The sequence below is a fragment of the Pangasianodon hypophthalmus genome, chromosome 11, assembly GCF_027358585.1.
Source record: "Pangasianodon hypophthalmus isolate fPanHyp1 chromosome 11, fPanHyp1.pri, whole genome shotgun sequence".
Taxonomy (NCBI): Eukaryota; Metazoa; Chordata; class Actinopteri; order Siluriformes; family Pangasiidae; genus Pangasianodon; species Pangasianodon hypophthalmus.
In genome coordinates this window covers 23796139-23813224 of record NC_069720.1, presented here as the reverse complement: position 1 = coordinate 23813224, position 17086 = coordinate 23796139, and the positions used below count along the sequence as shown (strand labels likewise).

The window sequence follows — 17086 nt, the reverse complement described above, 5'->3', positions numbered from 1 at the left end:
GTGCCTTAAACGATTACGCTAAATAAAACTCCATGTCGTCACCGCTCCTCCTGCTGTCTGACACCCACCTGACATGCACAAGTGCATCAGACTTACCAGTTTAATTGTACAGATCAGGAAAACAGTCTTGATTTTATTTTGTATATTTCCTCATTCCTCTGAAATTAGTTTGTGGTTAAGCCATTGCCAGAACAACACACGCCGTGCTTCTGAATCGTATTAGACACGAGTTTGACTCACATCAAGCTGATTATATGTTGGTTATTTTTTTCCAAGTTCTTGAGAACCTTGTGTTCGACACACGTGCCATAACTCCTCCTTCTGGTTAGCGTAACTTTTGGGCTATTGAGTAAACATGCTTTGAGGCAGTTGGGCTCCCATTTGTGAACTTGCTCTGTGCTCTGTATGCCACTTCCTCTGGTGTGTAGAGAGTGTGTAAAGAGGTAGAGCTCCTAATGAATATAAAAAAGAAATATCACAATATACCTCAGAGTAGCAAAATTCATCTTGCAGATATTTTCTATCACGATATTTGAGACAATGATATTCTGTCTCATGCGTAGTGATCACAGGTTTGTGTCTAATACAGCTGCGGGAGTGCGCGCTGTCGGCCAGGAAGTGTTAATTATGAGTGTTTTGCTCTCCGCTGAGTGTGTGTTTGATTATGATACGCACACTGCGGATTAGCTATCTTACCGTTTGTCCTTTTGCAAAAACATATCGTGTTTTAAGACAAGAAGGCATTAGGACCACCCTCTTCAGCGTATCATGGCGTATCTGTCTCAGCGCTAACACACCGCGCAGTATTTTTAGCCCAGCGACATGGTAAACGTGTAAATGATTTGGTGCTGCAAAAGGAGAGCTTTTTTTCTCTCCATGTCTTGCAGCTTCTTTGCCACTGGTATGTCTCATTGGTAAAGTTTTCAAAAGTAAAAGGCAAACCTTGAGTTTGATTAAGCATGAATTACGTTTAATTACAGTGGGACTCCTCTCTCTCTCTCTCTCTCTCTCTCTCTCTCTCTCTCTAACTGTGACATGGCAGGAAACAGTTGATCTAGCTATTTAACTCAGAAGTTAACTCACTGCCTCGTAAAATATCTGAAAATTTAAAAGTGGAATGTGATGGCACACGCTGCGTCACTCAGCGTGCTTTAAACCTAAAGCATTAAAGCGTATTGTTTTGCGGTTTGTGTCATTGTGCATGCACATGGACAGCAGGGTAAATATACAAACATTATTTGAATAGTGCTTCAGAAAAAATAGTAGTTTTGAGTAGTTTTGACTGGAATGCCCATCTGGCGATGAAATCTGTGTCACATCTCCATCCTGTCAGTCAAACGATTCATGAAAAGCGTCCATGATAATAATGTAATGTTAGTTGTAGTTGAAAATGGTCAAAACGGCTCTTTCAGGTTTCATGTGCAAAAACAGAAAATAATAAGGATGAAGATTTTGACCCAGAAAGATGAAATATGCCTCAAATGTGACGCTTTACAAATAATGTTAACGGTGGTGATCATTAGAAGGTGATTAAATGCACTGAACAGCAGATCAGCAGTGAAATTGTCACTGTGTGAACATTATACAATTGACTTCTTAGAATTATTTCGATTCAAATCAGTTTTATTTGTATAGCACTTTTAACAATGGACATTGTCACAATGCAGCTTTACAGAAATTCAGGATATAAATTTTAAACTCATATATTTAGCCTAATGAGCAAGCCAGAGGCGATTCCACTTTCACCCGTTTACTGCGTATGACTGTATCAATCCAGCTGCGTTTTCACGACTGCACAGCGGATAATGTCATTACACACTCCTCTCCACTCCTTAAAACTGAAATGGTGGAAATGCTCATTTTCCTGTATGTTTTAGGTTAATGCTTCTATACAATTAAATCCTTTATTGCAACATTTTAAAATAGAAAAACCGCAATCTGGGAAAAATCAGTATTGCACAAGCCCTGATCTACAATGACTGATGAAAACAGCTTTTAACCAGTATGTCGTTCCTGACGATGAGCTGCTATTGGTCATTGACTACGAGGGATTCTGAATAAAAAAAACAGTGAAACGTACTTTACTTACTGCTGTACAGAAACACTTTTCCAAAGTGCAATGAATTCTGCTCTTCTCCACTGTGAACTTACTCGATCCAAGGTAACTGATGTAGCTAGCTAAACACACTTTATTTAAAATCAGCTTGATAACCTGGGCTTCTAGTGAGCGAGTCTAGTAGCGTATGCACAGGAACACGAACATGGCCACTGTTCAGACCTCAGTCAGTTCCATTTTAAAAAGCATTTCAGTCCATGGTCCATACTCTTCATGTCTATTTTTTTTCACTTGCACACATGAGTGAAGAGTAGATTACATTGAGAAACTCGTTGAGTTTGTGTGCTATGATACTCGTTTTACACCAACACGAGGAAAATAAACATAAACATGAGATGTTTTAAGCTTTGTGCGCTCTGCTGCTTCTGGCTTTTGGGCTCTTTACGTCCAGTCCGTTGTATTAGCGTGATTTTAAGGACAGGTAGGTAAAAATGTGGAAGTGCTAGTGAACGGGTGTGTTTGCTCAGTTTGCCTGAGAGGAAGCCTTTCTGTCAGTGGCGATTGTGGTAGCTCTCGAACCAGGTTTATTCTGTTCTTTATTTAACAGTTAATTTCTCCGACTTTCAAAAGAAAACAAAAAAAACCTCACCAGAAATGCAAATTCTCAACATAACTGAGAACTGAAAGCTGGAGTTGCCTCAACAGATTATCGTGATAATTTAATCGCCCAGAACCGTTAGCCTAAAAAAAGATCGGAAAACGAGCATTTCCACTGAAATGAAATGAAATATGACACATTGTTTAGGAGCTGTTTAGTCTTTCTGGGTCAAAATCCTCCTCCTTCTTCCTTTTCTTTCTTCTTTCGGCCAAAAATTGTTGGTAAAATTTTTATTTTCCTGTCAGGAGCCCATGCGAGCGTGAGAGATTGGGGAAAGGGGGCGGGGCTTTCAGGAAATGTCCCTTACTATTAGATAGTTTAAAAGACCTGCGCAAATCATTCCAGGGTCACATGGCTTCATCTCCCGTGTTATTGGTGAGAAAGACACTGCTGTTTTGGCGTATTTTTGAGTGAAGCGTCCTCTAAGGTAAAATTGTGCAGCTCCTACGCGAAACACACAAATGTTAGCAGGTGTGGTGATTAAATATATTCGCTGATAAATATCACTGAATATCATGACATCTTAATATCACTCAGGGATGATAATATTTTCATATTGCACATGCTTGAAGCACGTCTGGTGTGGATTTACTGAAGTCTTGACGCTAGACTTATCAGTAGTTATAGACAGTTCGGTATTTCTGCGAGTACCAAAAAAACCGTACTCGTGCTCAGTGTGGAAAAAATGATATCAGTCACTCGCTGCTCTATAGGTTCTAGACATCTGTGCAATTAGTTGACATTAAAGACGGCAGTTTATGCGTTTGCGTTTATGACATGCAGTCACTGACAGTCCTGTTAGGAGTTCAGACAGCCTGACAAAATATACAGCCGTTTCTGTCGAGTGTGCGGTAATGTTATTTAAAATATGCCAATCAGAGTTAGCTCATGATCTCAGACACACCATCGCTCAAAATACTTCCAGTTAGATTTTTCATAGAGTTCATTGGTGCTGGTCTGTGGGTCCGATTAGTGGTGCCTTGTAAGTGATAATGTGCAAGTTGTAATGATGTCATTTCCCACCTCTGGATGTTCGACTTGCGAAGTGCGAAGTGGCAAAAAAAAAAAAAAAAAAACCAGCCACAGATGACTCCACAAAAGCGTGTCTGTTGTTCGCTCTGTCAGAGCACGTAAAGCTCATAAGAAGCTATTTTAACCGCACTTTCACAGTTACAGGCCTGAGAGGCTAGTGGTGCTGGTCTTTCAAACATTCATGCAGCGTTACCTTCTCAAAACAGCGATCAGTACGGTCAGCGTTATAGATTTAACCAAGTACCGTGCCTGTATATGAACTGATCTAAAAACGAAAGGAGAGGGTGCTGTCACTGTCTGCGCCTCTAGACTATGGAGCATCCTTCCAACTCCCATTAGACACGTTTCCTCTATTTCTGTTTTCAAGTCTGGTCTCAAAGCTTATCTCTACAGACAGGCGTTTAAACAGGGCTGATAAATGAAAATATCTGTTTCCATTTTATGATCTTGTGTCTGAGATGGACGTTTTTTTCTATTTGTGTCCAAAGTGTTATTTTATCTCTCATGTTATACTTACGATCTTTATCTGTAGTTAGTCTAATTTTATTTTTTATGTTATACAGCATATTCGTCAACGTAAGTTGTTTTTAAATGCTCTCTAAATAAATCTTACTTTCTTTCCTACTTACTAAAACCAGTACTGTTATAAACTAATTTAAAAGTAGAGAAGGCGGACTTTACACTGTTTACAGTGTGAGCGGCCGTGGTGATTTCACGTCATGCCGTAAACAGGGAAGGAACCGGTAGTTGAGAAGACTATCCCAAGTTGACGAGTTGAAATTTCAAGTTGAGTGGACCTTTTCGGTGATTTTTATTGGCTGTAGGCGAGGAATAACATGTTGTAACTTCTCCTCGAACTTAGGCTACATCCACATTAATCTGGTTAGATCTGAAAACTGCATTTTCGTTTTAAAATACTTTCCATCTGCACTGGTGTTTTCAAACGTTTTCCTAAAATTGCTCGTCCACACTGAAACGACTGAAAACGCTTACATCCCTATACCGCGTGTGCGTGAAAACGTAAGAAGCCACTTGGCCTGCGTCATTTCCGTCAGGCGACTATTTACTTTCCGTCTCTTTGATTTGATGCGGAAAATCACTGAGTTTTTTTAAATGGACAGATGAAGAGGTGGACTTGTTGCTGCGATTAACCCAAGAGTATAAAGTTGTTTGTTTTGAGTTGAATGGGTCACATGACTGCATCACATGACTAAAAATACATCATTGTTTTTAAATATCTCGGTTTTCTCAGTCCACACTACAACGTGAAAACGGCATTTTCAAATTTATCCACTTGGGAGAGCGTTTTCAAAAAGCTCAATTTTCGCTGGAAAAAAGCTTATGGACGTAGACAAAAAGATGCGTTTTCAAATTTATCTGGATTAATGTTAGACGTAGCCGCAGCAAAAGTCTCTGAAGGTGAAACATCGCACGCTTTCTGGAGTTAAAAAGAGATCTCCCTGAAGGCATGCAAAGAAATGCAGCCTCATGGGGCCACTCTGATTTCTTCCGTTTCTTCTCTGTAAGAATAGCAGACTGTGCAAAAATAAACAGCCGTTCACTAAATGCTGTCCCTCTCAGTAGCTTCTCTTTACGGCAGCTTTATTGGGCGCGACACGCCGGACCCCGAGCGACCCTGAGATGAGTTTAAAATCTTCATCCTTTATGTGCTTAATTTTTGGAAAACTAGCTCAGCATGAGCTGATGGACGCAACAAGGTACAGATTTGTGTTAGACCTCTAGAGTAGTAAGTCTACAGTATGATACATGTTAGCCCAAGTTTTTCTTTCTTTTCTTATTTTAAAACTTTTTAAATCTTAACTTTCTGAATGCTCAGAAGTAGTTGAATGAAATGTTTGAGATTGTTGCATCATGAATATTCGTGAGAAACAGGCCACGAGCAACAGCTGTTGTTTTGTTTTGATATATGCAGAGTTTTTGCGGTAATGAGGACGCGGTGATTGGCAGGAATGTGTGGTATTAGCTGTCAAGGTTTTGCTTCTCCAGATCCACCGAAAAACAGAAACCTGTGTGATACGGTGATCTATAAAAGTGTAGGCTCGGGTTCAGCTAAGGATAGCTGACAGTGTCACGGTTAGTCATGGTGTACGATCGGACCGTTACCAAACTGTTGACTTTTTTTTTCAAAATACTGATTAAAACGCATCTCTGTTTACCTGTTCTTTTAATTAGCTTAATCCAGTGGTATCCAGCTGAGACGAATCCTTCTGGATTCACTCCAAATCGCACTTACAGCACCCTCTGTTTCTCCACACGGGGACACGGACAGTACGGAAAACCCTCTACAAACCCTCTACAACCCTCTACAATCAAAACAATCTACACTCGCAGTCTCTCTCTCTCATCTTATGACAACAATGTGATAAATACAGACAGTAGGCCTTATTAACAGGCTTTCGGTAAAGTTGGGTGTAAATATTTGCGTAAGTCAAACCGAACTCAGATTTTCAAAATTTACCAAAGTTTTGTAAAGGTTGATTTTCTTCATACTCGTGTGCATATGTTGATCACAAAAAAGCTTGTGTCAAAAAAGATCAGATGCAAAGCTTGTTCCTGATGCAGCTCATTTGCATTTAGTGACGCCCACAAAACTCCATAAAAGGTCAAGCGCACAGACGGCAGGAAGCACGAAATGAGCAGTCAGGGTAAAGTCTGAAAGACAGATGTGGACGTTATTTTGAGGCACTTCTACGCCAGAAAAATATTCAATAATATTTAATATTAATAATAACAAGCGAGCACTAAATCTTCCGTCAGCTGAGGTGTTTGTTTGCCGTTTATGGCTACGTGCAGACAGACCGACTCGTCCTCTGTCAATACGGTGCCATTTTATTTTGCCATATTTCAATGATTGCTTTTATTTTTCTTCATTTATGATTGGTGCTATAAAGTTTGTTTGCTCACTTTTTTTATTTTTTATTCTTTAATTAATGCCAGTAATATAAAACGACTGGTTTTCACAAACTGTTCTCGATGGTGTTATTAGTCCCTGATCTAGTGAACTGGCATGAGGATGTGTTTTTGAGAGAGACTCCAAAGCTCTTCTGTAAGTCGCTCTGGATAAGGGCATCTGCTAAATGCTGTAAATGTAATAAAATAAGTAGTTTAAACTCGTCAGTGTATTCCAGATATGAAAGTGCAGTAATCCATGCAAATTTGAAGTCAGTCACGTCGAGATTTACATTAGTTAGTCTTCTAATGTGTAATTTACACACACACATACACACACACACAGGAGCACGAGTAGGACACAAACGGTTTTTCAGAAGTTACAAGATTTTCATGAATACCAAATTTCTTGTGTAAACGCTCGTATGAACGATTTACGAATACGTCAGTTCTTATCCAGCTTGATAAATAAGGCCCACTGTAAGAAATCTTATGGAAAATTGTCCTGTAACAGTAATTAGTGGATTTGATGTTTTTTGTTTCTTTTTATTTGTCATTGTATGTACAAGGATATGCAACAGGACACTTTTGTACAGAGAAATCATTTTTCATTTAATTTTCACCACCAGCTATGTATTAAGTGCATCTATAAGATGTCTTAAGGAGGTCATTTCTGTTGTTATTATATGGCAAAACCTTTGAAATAGTTCATAGATCAAAACCTTTGACTGAGAATAATGACTAAAATGTTGGAAGCTAAAGGACACGTTAGGAATAAACATTGTGTTTACAGAATCATGACTGCAGAATCTCAAGATTAATCTCCGTCCAGTTAAAGGTGCATTAGGTAAGATTAGTCTTTTTTTTTTTTTTTTTTTTTTTTTTTTTAAAGATTAGGTGAGTTCAACATTTGAATGATTCCTGCTCATGTTCACAAAGCTCCACCCCCAGGATCCTCCGCTGCTCCGCAGAGTGTCTGTAAAATGACTGACAGGAGTCGCATCCAAACACAGACAAGGATTCCAGACCAGAAGTCAGTTTTCCAGACAGGTTTTCTCCGTCACGTAATACACTTTTGCTAAGGCCACGGCTTGATCCATTTTTTTTTTTAAGTCATGCTCTATGTATCTTCCAGATTATTTGTACAAGTAAGGAATAAAAATCATTGACTATCGCACCTTTAAATCACACCGATTAGCTGAAATAATTCAGTTCAGAGGTTCATAGGGGAACAGCGGCTCTAATTAATTTGTGAAATGATTGTAACCCAAGCAGGTATGCTACAGTGTTGTGTGGATGACTTGACAGATGTACTGCATCTGAACCTGGGAGTACAATATTGAAGGATTTGATACGATACGTTACTGTACATCGCTAATGTTTATGTAAGACGTTTCACCAGCCTCTCCTATTGAAATCTGTCATTATGACAAATAAACCAGTTTCTCTAATGAAGTATTTGCATTGGATGCGTTCAAGACGTCCACATCAAACAGTATTACAGGAGCTGTTCTCTCGTCCAGCGTAATTAACTATCCCCGCTCAGTCTCTCCACTATAAAGCACCTGCTGGCTTGACAGCAACCCAACAAAAGCCTCAGGTCAAGCCTGATTCATTACACCGGTGCTCGAGAGGTGGCCTACAATGGGAAGACGGTGAGGTGGCCATGTTCTATAGCTCCTGTGCCAAGTCATCGAAAGCAGCCTTTTGAGTCTGAGACAGTGAGAGCCTCACAGCTGCACACACTTCAGCCTCGTGCTCCATGAAAGCTGCTCGAGAGCAGACGGATTTAAATTGGTGACGCGCACACACACACACACACACACACACACACACACACACCCTCTCTCACACACAGAGGTCTGCAGGAACAGGTCGTTCTGATTGCTTTTTAAAAGAAAAGCAGAGGAGAAACTTGAGGTGGAACTTAAGCAAAGAAGCCTCCTGGCGTCTCGAGGGACAGACAGTAAAAGCTGGTGAGGACTCAGGCATAATGGCATGAACTGGGCCACTTCTGGGCATGTGCGGTTATAAATCAACCATAGCCCTCACATGCAAGAGGCAGTTTGTGGCTGTGCTATTTCCTTCTGCCGGGAAATAATCATTACCCTATAAAAACTGAAAGTGAAAAATGTAAAGAAGGTCTATAAATGCTCGACAGCCAAAAAATGGTAAGCTAGTCTGAGTCTTTCACAAGGCCTCAGCACTTTTTTTTTGTCCTCCATTCCTCATGGAAATACAGTCATCAGGAAAACAGCCAAACGGTTTTGCAGCTGGACTTGTATCATTCTATCAGTAGTCTAGCAGTGCTTGGTTTCTAATGGCCTTTTAAAAACTAACATTTCTGATTACAGGTTTTATAATATTGAATCACATAGGGCTAGGCAATCTGGCAGAAAATATCATATCACCATTTTTCAGGCCAGATCACGATCCACGATGTTGGCTTTTAAGGCTATTTTTGCAAGTTAATGAACAGAGCAACCAAAATAATTTCCATATTGATGAAAATAAAGCTCTGCAAGGAAACATAACCTCAAAGATAAAGAAGAAGAGATCATTTAGACCAAAGTACCTTTTCAATCTAATTTTATTAGAGTGCACTTTTCAACAAAATGTATGAAATTATTTCTAAAATATAAACAAATCAAGCATGGACAGTGTATGTAAAAATATTGAATTAAAAGTACATCACCTGTTCAGTATTTAAAAGTCCAATAAATGGAAAAATGATCGACAAGCAAGTGAGTAAATGTGTTTAAATACCGAATACATTATCAGGGTTGGTTTTACACTTTACATTTTAAAAATAAGCTATTTGTGTCTCATTGTTTTGGATTTTATCGCGCCGTTATTGCACAGCTGAGGAACGGTGGTGGTAGAAAAATACTCAGTAACTAATCAACTCAGTAAGGATCAGGTATTTTTAGAAGTCACCTTCGTTTCCGACCGTTTTGATGAGTTTTGTATTTTTGTAGCCGCTTTATCCTGGTCGGGGTTGGTGAGGATCTAGAGCCTATTCCTGGCAACACTAGTGCGAAGCAGGAGTACATGGATGTGACACTTAGTCCATCACAGGGCACACATGGGTTCACACACTCATTCACACTTAAGGGCTTGGCAGATTTACCTACCAGCATGTTTTTAGGAAGTGGGAGGAAACACGTGTCTAACAGAGCCTGGAGAATGTAACTGTCATTATTGTAAGTTGCACCTTGCAGCACCAGGGTCCCTGCTCGTGTTGCTGTCTGTGCATGGGTTTCTTCTGGGTTCTCCAGTTTCCTCCCACCTTACAAAGATATGCCAATAGGCAGACTGGTAGGCTTGAGTAAATGTGTAAATCTGTGAGTGTGTGGGGCCGTGCAATGGACCTGCGTCTGATCCAGGGTGAAGTTTCCTGTCTCACGTCCTGTGTTCATTGGGAGTGTCTCCTGATCCACTGCGACACTAAACAGGATAAAGTAGTTACTGAAGTTGACTGAAGAAATGAATTGCATGGGCCCTAAAATAAGTACCACTTTTTATAGATAAAATGAAATGAAATGAAAAATGAGAGCTAACATTTTCTATCAGTCAGTCATTTCCACAAAATTATGTTAGTTATTTGTGTGCAGGTAAACATTTTTACCCAGTCCAGATACTGAAAACATTTAGCGCTGAAACAGTTAGTCTGAATAATCGATAATGTCTGTTATTGGTTAAGTAAATAAAACATTTGTCATAGTAGAGACGTGTTATAACGTAAGAGCACACAGTGAAGCCGCACTGATGCTGCTGCACCACACAGCACTGTGCGCAAAGCTGTTTACTGTTTAAAGGAACGCACAAACAGACTGATGGATTTCACTTGCATTATACAGGCTTCATGCTTTGGTAAGAAGAAACATAACGGAGCAGTAAGACCAAATGTTCAAACAAATTTACTCTCGTGAATAAATAAACCAATAGAAAAACTTTAATGAGGCAGATTAAGTTTAATTTCGGCTTGTTGAGATGAGAGATGATGAACGTCTCTATGATTTAGTACAGTTTAGACAAAGCGGTAGAAAGAAAGGTCCATTTAAAGCCACAAGTTTCAAGTTTCTTGTGCTTTTATTTAACACGGATTCATTATTCGTAATGTAAATTAGTCGAGAATAATCATTAGATTAAGCTGCATTCGACTTACTTTGGAATTACATCATTTTCAGCCACTGTGTGTTCGAGCTACAAAGTGGGGAAAAAACCATGGGCATCTCTGTGTTCGTCTTTTGTTAGAAACAATCTGGCTAACTAACTGTGATTAGTGATGAGATGTATATTGTCCTCCTCAATACTGCAAACTGTATAGTCAGTGTTATAGATTTAACAAGCGAATCTGTCTGACTGATCTAAAGCAAATCCTTTATACGTATAGTATTGGTATAAGTATACTATATACAGGATAACTCATTTAAAGGTAAGAACTGCTGCACTGGTTACTGTTGACGTTGTAAGCAGCCATGTTGATTTGAAGTCGCTTGCTGAACTCGGGGTAGAGGAGACCGTCTCGAGTTTCTGAGCGGGGCTTTCTTTGGTTTTTCCTAGTCAGAGGTTACGAGCTACGACTGTCGAATGCAGCATCAGACGTTGTTCCTCACAGTTGCTCCAGCTGTTCTCATTCGCAAGCTGGTTAATTGTTGATTAATTCACACAAATTAATTGGCTATTAAAATATATATATGTATATATTTTTGCAGACATTTTCTGTGTGTTGCGATTGACCCATTTGGAAGTTATGCAAAAGTAAAGCAGCTGACATGCAGAGACAAAAGAAGAAGCACAGAACTTCTTTTCAATAGCATGGGTTTTCATACATTACTTCATATCAGTTAATAAATCTCAGAAAGCAGATTGCACAGTTAGATCCTGTTGCTTGCGCAATGCCTCTGGGGCTTCACTATTAAATGTTAGATTCGAGTGTTGATATATGAACAGGAGTGATGGGAGGTGTAATTGCTTCCTTTTTTTCGGTAGCGCACACTTTCAGGCTTTTCTTTTAAATAAATAAATGTTTCTTTTTTTTGTTTGTGACTATAGTCTCTCTCTCTCCAGCCAGATAGTGTGAATCTGACTGTACTTTCATTAAGAGGAAAAGCTTGTGTTCCGGTTTTTCTTTCAGAAATTTCTTCCGAGTAGTGAAGTTCTTGTGAAATCCTCATTCACTGTTTCCGCATTCAGCGTTTCTTCTCGGCCTGTGTGCAAAGCTCTGTCTAGAGTGCACGTATACAGCCTCATTATATTGATGTTATCGATGAATGCCAGCATTAGGCAATAAGGTTTTAGTAAGTTCACTTTCCTCCCCCAAGCCACGTCACTTGCTTCTAGTTTAGTATAACATTTAGTGTTTTTACAAGATGTTATGTCTACTTCATCATGTCCTGAAGATACATCTAAAATACCATGTACGTCCACACACACAAATTTGCGCCATCATTAATAGTCCTCAGCAAAGTCATATTGTCGGATTTGTTAAATCCTCCAAAAACAAAAAACCAAAAAAAAAGGGAACCCAGAGAACACAGAAGAACTACAAATGAGAATAAACAATGCTGAAGACACTGTGCCGTCCTAAAGCTGCCACTCAAACCCTCAGGCCTGAGTTTTAGGCTTAATTAGCATTATTAACCTTCACCAAAAATCAGGCAGGTTTTATTTTGCCGTGGTGACAGCTTGGGCTGTATCGCTCCGTTCTCCAGCATGAAGCATTTTAATTGGCTCCAGCTTCATGCTCTCCACACTCCTGACGACATGGCGGGGGCGGATGCGCTCTGAGGTGAGCGACATGCAAATGGCCTTTTTTTTTTTTTTTTTTTTTTTTTTTATGAAGGGGGGTTCTTTCTCTTCATATCTCTTTGCTATGGCAGGGCACTGAGCTTCCCCTTGCTGTGCAACACACTCATGTGACAACTGACGGATCATTAAAATTTTTGATGGCTGCCATGTACAGGCCTATCTGCAGCCGATTGCGAGCACACCGCTGCCTTTTGTATTTGTTCTGTCACCAAGTGAAGTTAATTTATTCCCTTTTGCAGAGATGTTTAACCATTTCCAACTCTTTTCTAGGATTTAAATGGAATTGGCTGCTTAATTCAGGTATTGCCATGAAAAGAAGAGTGTGTTACATCGAATTACTGGCAACAAAACCGTTCTGTAGCATCTGCCTAAGAGAACTTGTAAAATAGTAAAATCTACGAACGTATATATTGATCGTTCAAAAACCTATGTGTGCATTTTTATATCTATCTATATATATATATATATATATATATATATATATATATATATATATGTATATATGTGTATATATATATATAGTGCTTATGCTTTAGAAAGTTCACATGTATGGGGTAAAGGGTTTTTTTTTTTTTGCAGACAAGTTTTTAGGATTAAAATGGAATGCTTGCCGCTCTCCGGCTCGGCGGCTCCATGACAGGTCTCATTATCACAGTAGGTGTCGTGTTCTCACTGGCTAGGGTTCTGCGACAAGGTGACGCCAGACAGCCATTTCCTTGGAAGCATGTGATTGCCAGAGTGCAGCTCGCTGCTCTAATTCTATTACCAGATTCACAGGCGTACCTCGAGCATAGTGAGAGCACTGAAATGGTGAGAAGTGCTACTTGTTCATGTGATTTATTGGTGTGTTTCTTTTTCTGACAGGGGTGTAAGGCACTGAGCGCCTGTCAGCATGGACGCCCAACTACAAGGCCAGCAGCCACCAATAGCAGTGTTTCAACCACAGGTAGGTGCACATACTCTCACACGAACTTGATGTGTAAGCTTTAGTACAAATTAGGATTAGTTTTAAAGTTGACGATTAAGAGCTATTTCCGTAAAATCGGAAGTTGTTAAAATGGTTGGGGAATTTTTATTTCGGTTTAAAATAAGCGAGAGTGATGAAATTAGTTCTCACATTGCGACCCAGATCTGAAAGGGTGCTGTTTATCCCCGGGTTGTTAAGGCGTAGTCATGAATGACGTGGCGTCTTCTTGCACTAATAAGCTCTCTTACTAGTGTTACACTTGTTCCTGGGGTACGATTTCAGACAAGAGTGGTAATTTGCCCCATCACAAGGCCGAAACAACATCAGCAGTGCGTGTAAGGTGCGCAGCATCGATCAGCTATAGCCTGCGGTAGACCGCATGGCACTTTATTCCACTAAACGTGTTTAACGTGATTCCTATTGAACTGAAATGGACCAAATCATTCAGGATTTAATAATTGCGGATTCAGGATCGGTGCATTTGGGCGTCATTCATATCCCTAATGAAAGAAGTCCTACTCTCTTATAATGCATGATGGAATGTGTAAGAAGCCAATGCACAAATGTTGCATTCAGCATTTTCTTTGGTGCCAGTGATGACATAAAAGGATTAATTTACAAATCATCAGCATTAATTAATCCTCCGTGTACTATATTGTCTCATTCCTGAGATCAGGCACTAATGATTAGTGTTATTATGAAAACCGAAATGACATTGATTAAGTGACAAAAAAAATTGTTTATTTCATTTGTCATCTTTATTTCCTTTGTTCTTCCTATTTTACCAACCTTTGCCATAGCTGGCTTGCTTTGCCTGTCGCCCCCTTTCCACATCTGCCCGCGCCGAATCTCTCCAACTGTCAATCTCCCCGCAGAGAGACAGGCGGTGGTCTGCTCACACCGTCTCTCCTCTCTGGCTCCTCCTGCGTGCTGGATGAGAAGTGATAATGAGATTCTGCTCTCTGCACAAGCAGCGCTTCCTGCACACAAAAGCTATCATGTGTTTTCTCCATTGCATTGCCTGAGACAGAGAGGTGTTGAAGCTCAGCTGCTAGCAGTCTCTCTCTCTCTCTCTCGCTCTCTCTCTCTCTCTGTCCTGTGGTGTATTTCTTTCTCTCTTTCTCTCTTTGTTCCTCTTTCTCTGTCAGTGTCATTTTCTTTTACTCACTCTCTTTATGTGTGGATCTGCTGTTTTTCCCCAATCTCATTAGTAATTAACCCACTGATTGATTTCCAATATAAATATCACATTTTATAGATCTTCGCACTACATTAACCTATAGAATAAAATGTTAAAAATAGAACTGATGCGGTCGGATTTTTGCTGTAAGTTAGGTGTTTTAGGGGGCCAAGCACTGAAGGTAGTAGCCCTCTATTACATTGGTTGGTCGGTTTTCTGTTATAAGAACGGAAGGCTGGGAATAATAAAAATAACCACGTCCAAATCTTAATATAATCCCCCCTATGTTTTTACTGTTTGCCGGACTCACCTCCAGTCTTGTGGTGTTAGAGGTATATAGATTTCAGAAGGGCTTTGCAGGGTGCAAAGCTATTTGATCGGTTTCTGTGGTCTCTGTCATATATTGTTTGTGGACCTGAAAGGCAGTGGAAGAAAAACATCTATTGTGAGCCTTATGCTGTAATACACATCAAAAAAAAAAAAAAAAATCTCTGAACATCTAAAAAAAGTGTTAAAATAATAGACATTGGGGTGGGCGATATGACAAAAATAATACAATTCTTGAAGAGATTATTAATAATAAAAACATTTATAACGTATTTTAAATAAATACATTTATTTAAGATATAAATACATTTATTTTTTATTAAAAAAGAAAAAAAGAATCTGTAAAACATTTTACAAATTAAGTACAAAATTTTAACACCATATCAGCTGCTTCCAGTCAGTTTGTGATTTACATATTTAAATGTTTTTTAAATTTAATAAAAAGATACCAGAAAAGCATCTTGTCTTTTATGTAATTTATCACGATTTCAATATCATACCGTCATATTGCCCAACTCTAGTAGATGTTATTAAACATTATTAAAATAAAATACGTGCCATTCCATCACAGTTTACAGGAAGAATATTACTATCCCCAAACGCTCATGTTCCTTCGATTAAAAAGTTTGAGAACCACTTCCTTAAAAAAGTAGAGAAGATGAAATTTATATGCGGTTACACATTTAATATTGCTGGTGCTATCATAATCGTGAGTCCCGAAGGTATAATGCATATGCATTAGGTATAGTAGATGAGCTGGTAAGACCTGCATATTTAATGGTGCGTTTGCTTGCTGAGCGAGTGGGAGGGTGAGATTTTCTGATGCGATTTTGATCGTCACCTCAGATTTTTGACAGAGCAAAAAATCCCGACATAAAGCAAGGAGGGCTCTAAACACTAAAACAGAATGCAGAGAAGCAGAACCACTGTCGGGGGGTAAAGAAAGCATAAATATTGCATGGGCCAGGCTGATGAAAAGGATGGGAACTGGATCTCCCGCATGTTGCCTCCCGCCTTCCTTTTCCTTGCCCTGTCACTCCCACCAAACCGCTATTCCTCCCACCAACACCAACCCCGGCTCGCTGCTCTCGCACCTCTTCACTGCTTGTGTTGTCCTCTCGCTGGCAGCTTCTGGCAGTGTTGTGCTGTCATCTCACACCTAGTCCTCCATGCTGCTACCACCCCATCCTCCATCACTACCCCCCCCCATCTCCCGTGTTCCTGTCACTGGGCTGCATGCTTGTGTTTCTCTTTCTTATACCAGTGTCACCAGTGGTCAACCCTCAGTACGCTGCTTTTCTAGGAGTGGAACGATACGGTTTATCGTGTCATATAATACAATAATCAAGCTCACACTCCCAGCTCTTTCTTTTTATCTCAAATCAGCAGAGGCTACAAAAACATGCTGCTTCTAGGCACGAGCCAGTGCACTAACACACACTTAGCGTGATAGTATATTCGCTTGGGAAAAGCAACCATGGTAACGGTCAGCAGCAAGGAGGAACTGGAAGATTCCCCCAAATCTTTAACGATGCAAGCAGTTAAAGATGGAAGCAGTTCGGCTTCCCGGTACATTACAACTCTGATGACCGATGAGTGGTGCTAATGCCACAAACATGTCTGACATCACCCTTGAAAACTAAACGAAAACATGATGCCACACAAACACACACACACTCAGCAAACTGCAGTCTGCTATATTCAGTCAGCCTTTCTTCGCTGATATAATCCAGGTTAAAGAAATCACCTCAACGATTGTGAAGTTCATTGGTGGAGAACGCAGGATTCAAAAACAGATCTAGGGCTATAGAGAGCTACCTGACTCTGACAGGACAATTATTAAATGTTTGTGAGAAGAGTGTGTAAAGAAATGACCAAATATCAGAATGGAAACCTGATAGCACTTAGGTGCTGTCATCCACCAGTTTTCCTTCTAGTTCCTTCTAAGTCCTTCAATGGCCATGCAAGCAAAGTAATCTTGAGCTTGTAACTCTCTGGATTCTTATCATATGCTGTCACTTTAGCACGTTAGCTTGATATAGACTATATGGCCAAAAGTATGAGGACACCTAACCAACACACTCATATGAACATCCCATTCCAGATGTAGTCCTCCCTATACTGTTATAATAAGCTCCACTC

General features: G+C 39.8%; 1 protein-coding gene across 1 annotated transcript in view; it reads left to right on the top strand.

Moving 5' to 3' along the window:
* nek7 (NIMA-related kinase 7) overlaps positions 1-17086 on the top strand; it is a 66575-nt gene that overhangs the window by 9593 nt on the left and 39896 nt on the right. Inside the window, exon 2 of the mRNA XM_026927964.3 lies at positions 13335-13416. Coding sequence (XP_026783765.1) covers positions 13363-13416 — 54 coding nt within the window. The 5' untranslated portion in view covers positions 13335-13362. The remainder of the gene's footprint in view (positions 1-13334; positions 13417-17086) is intronic.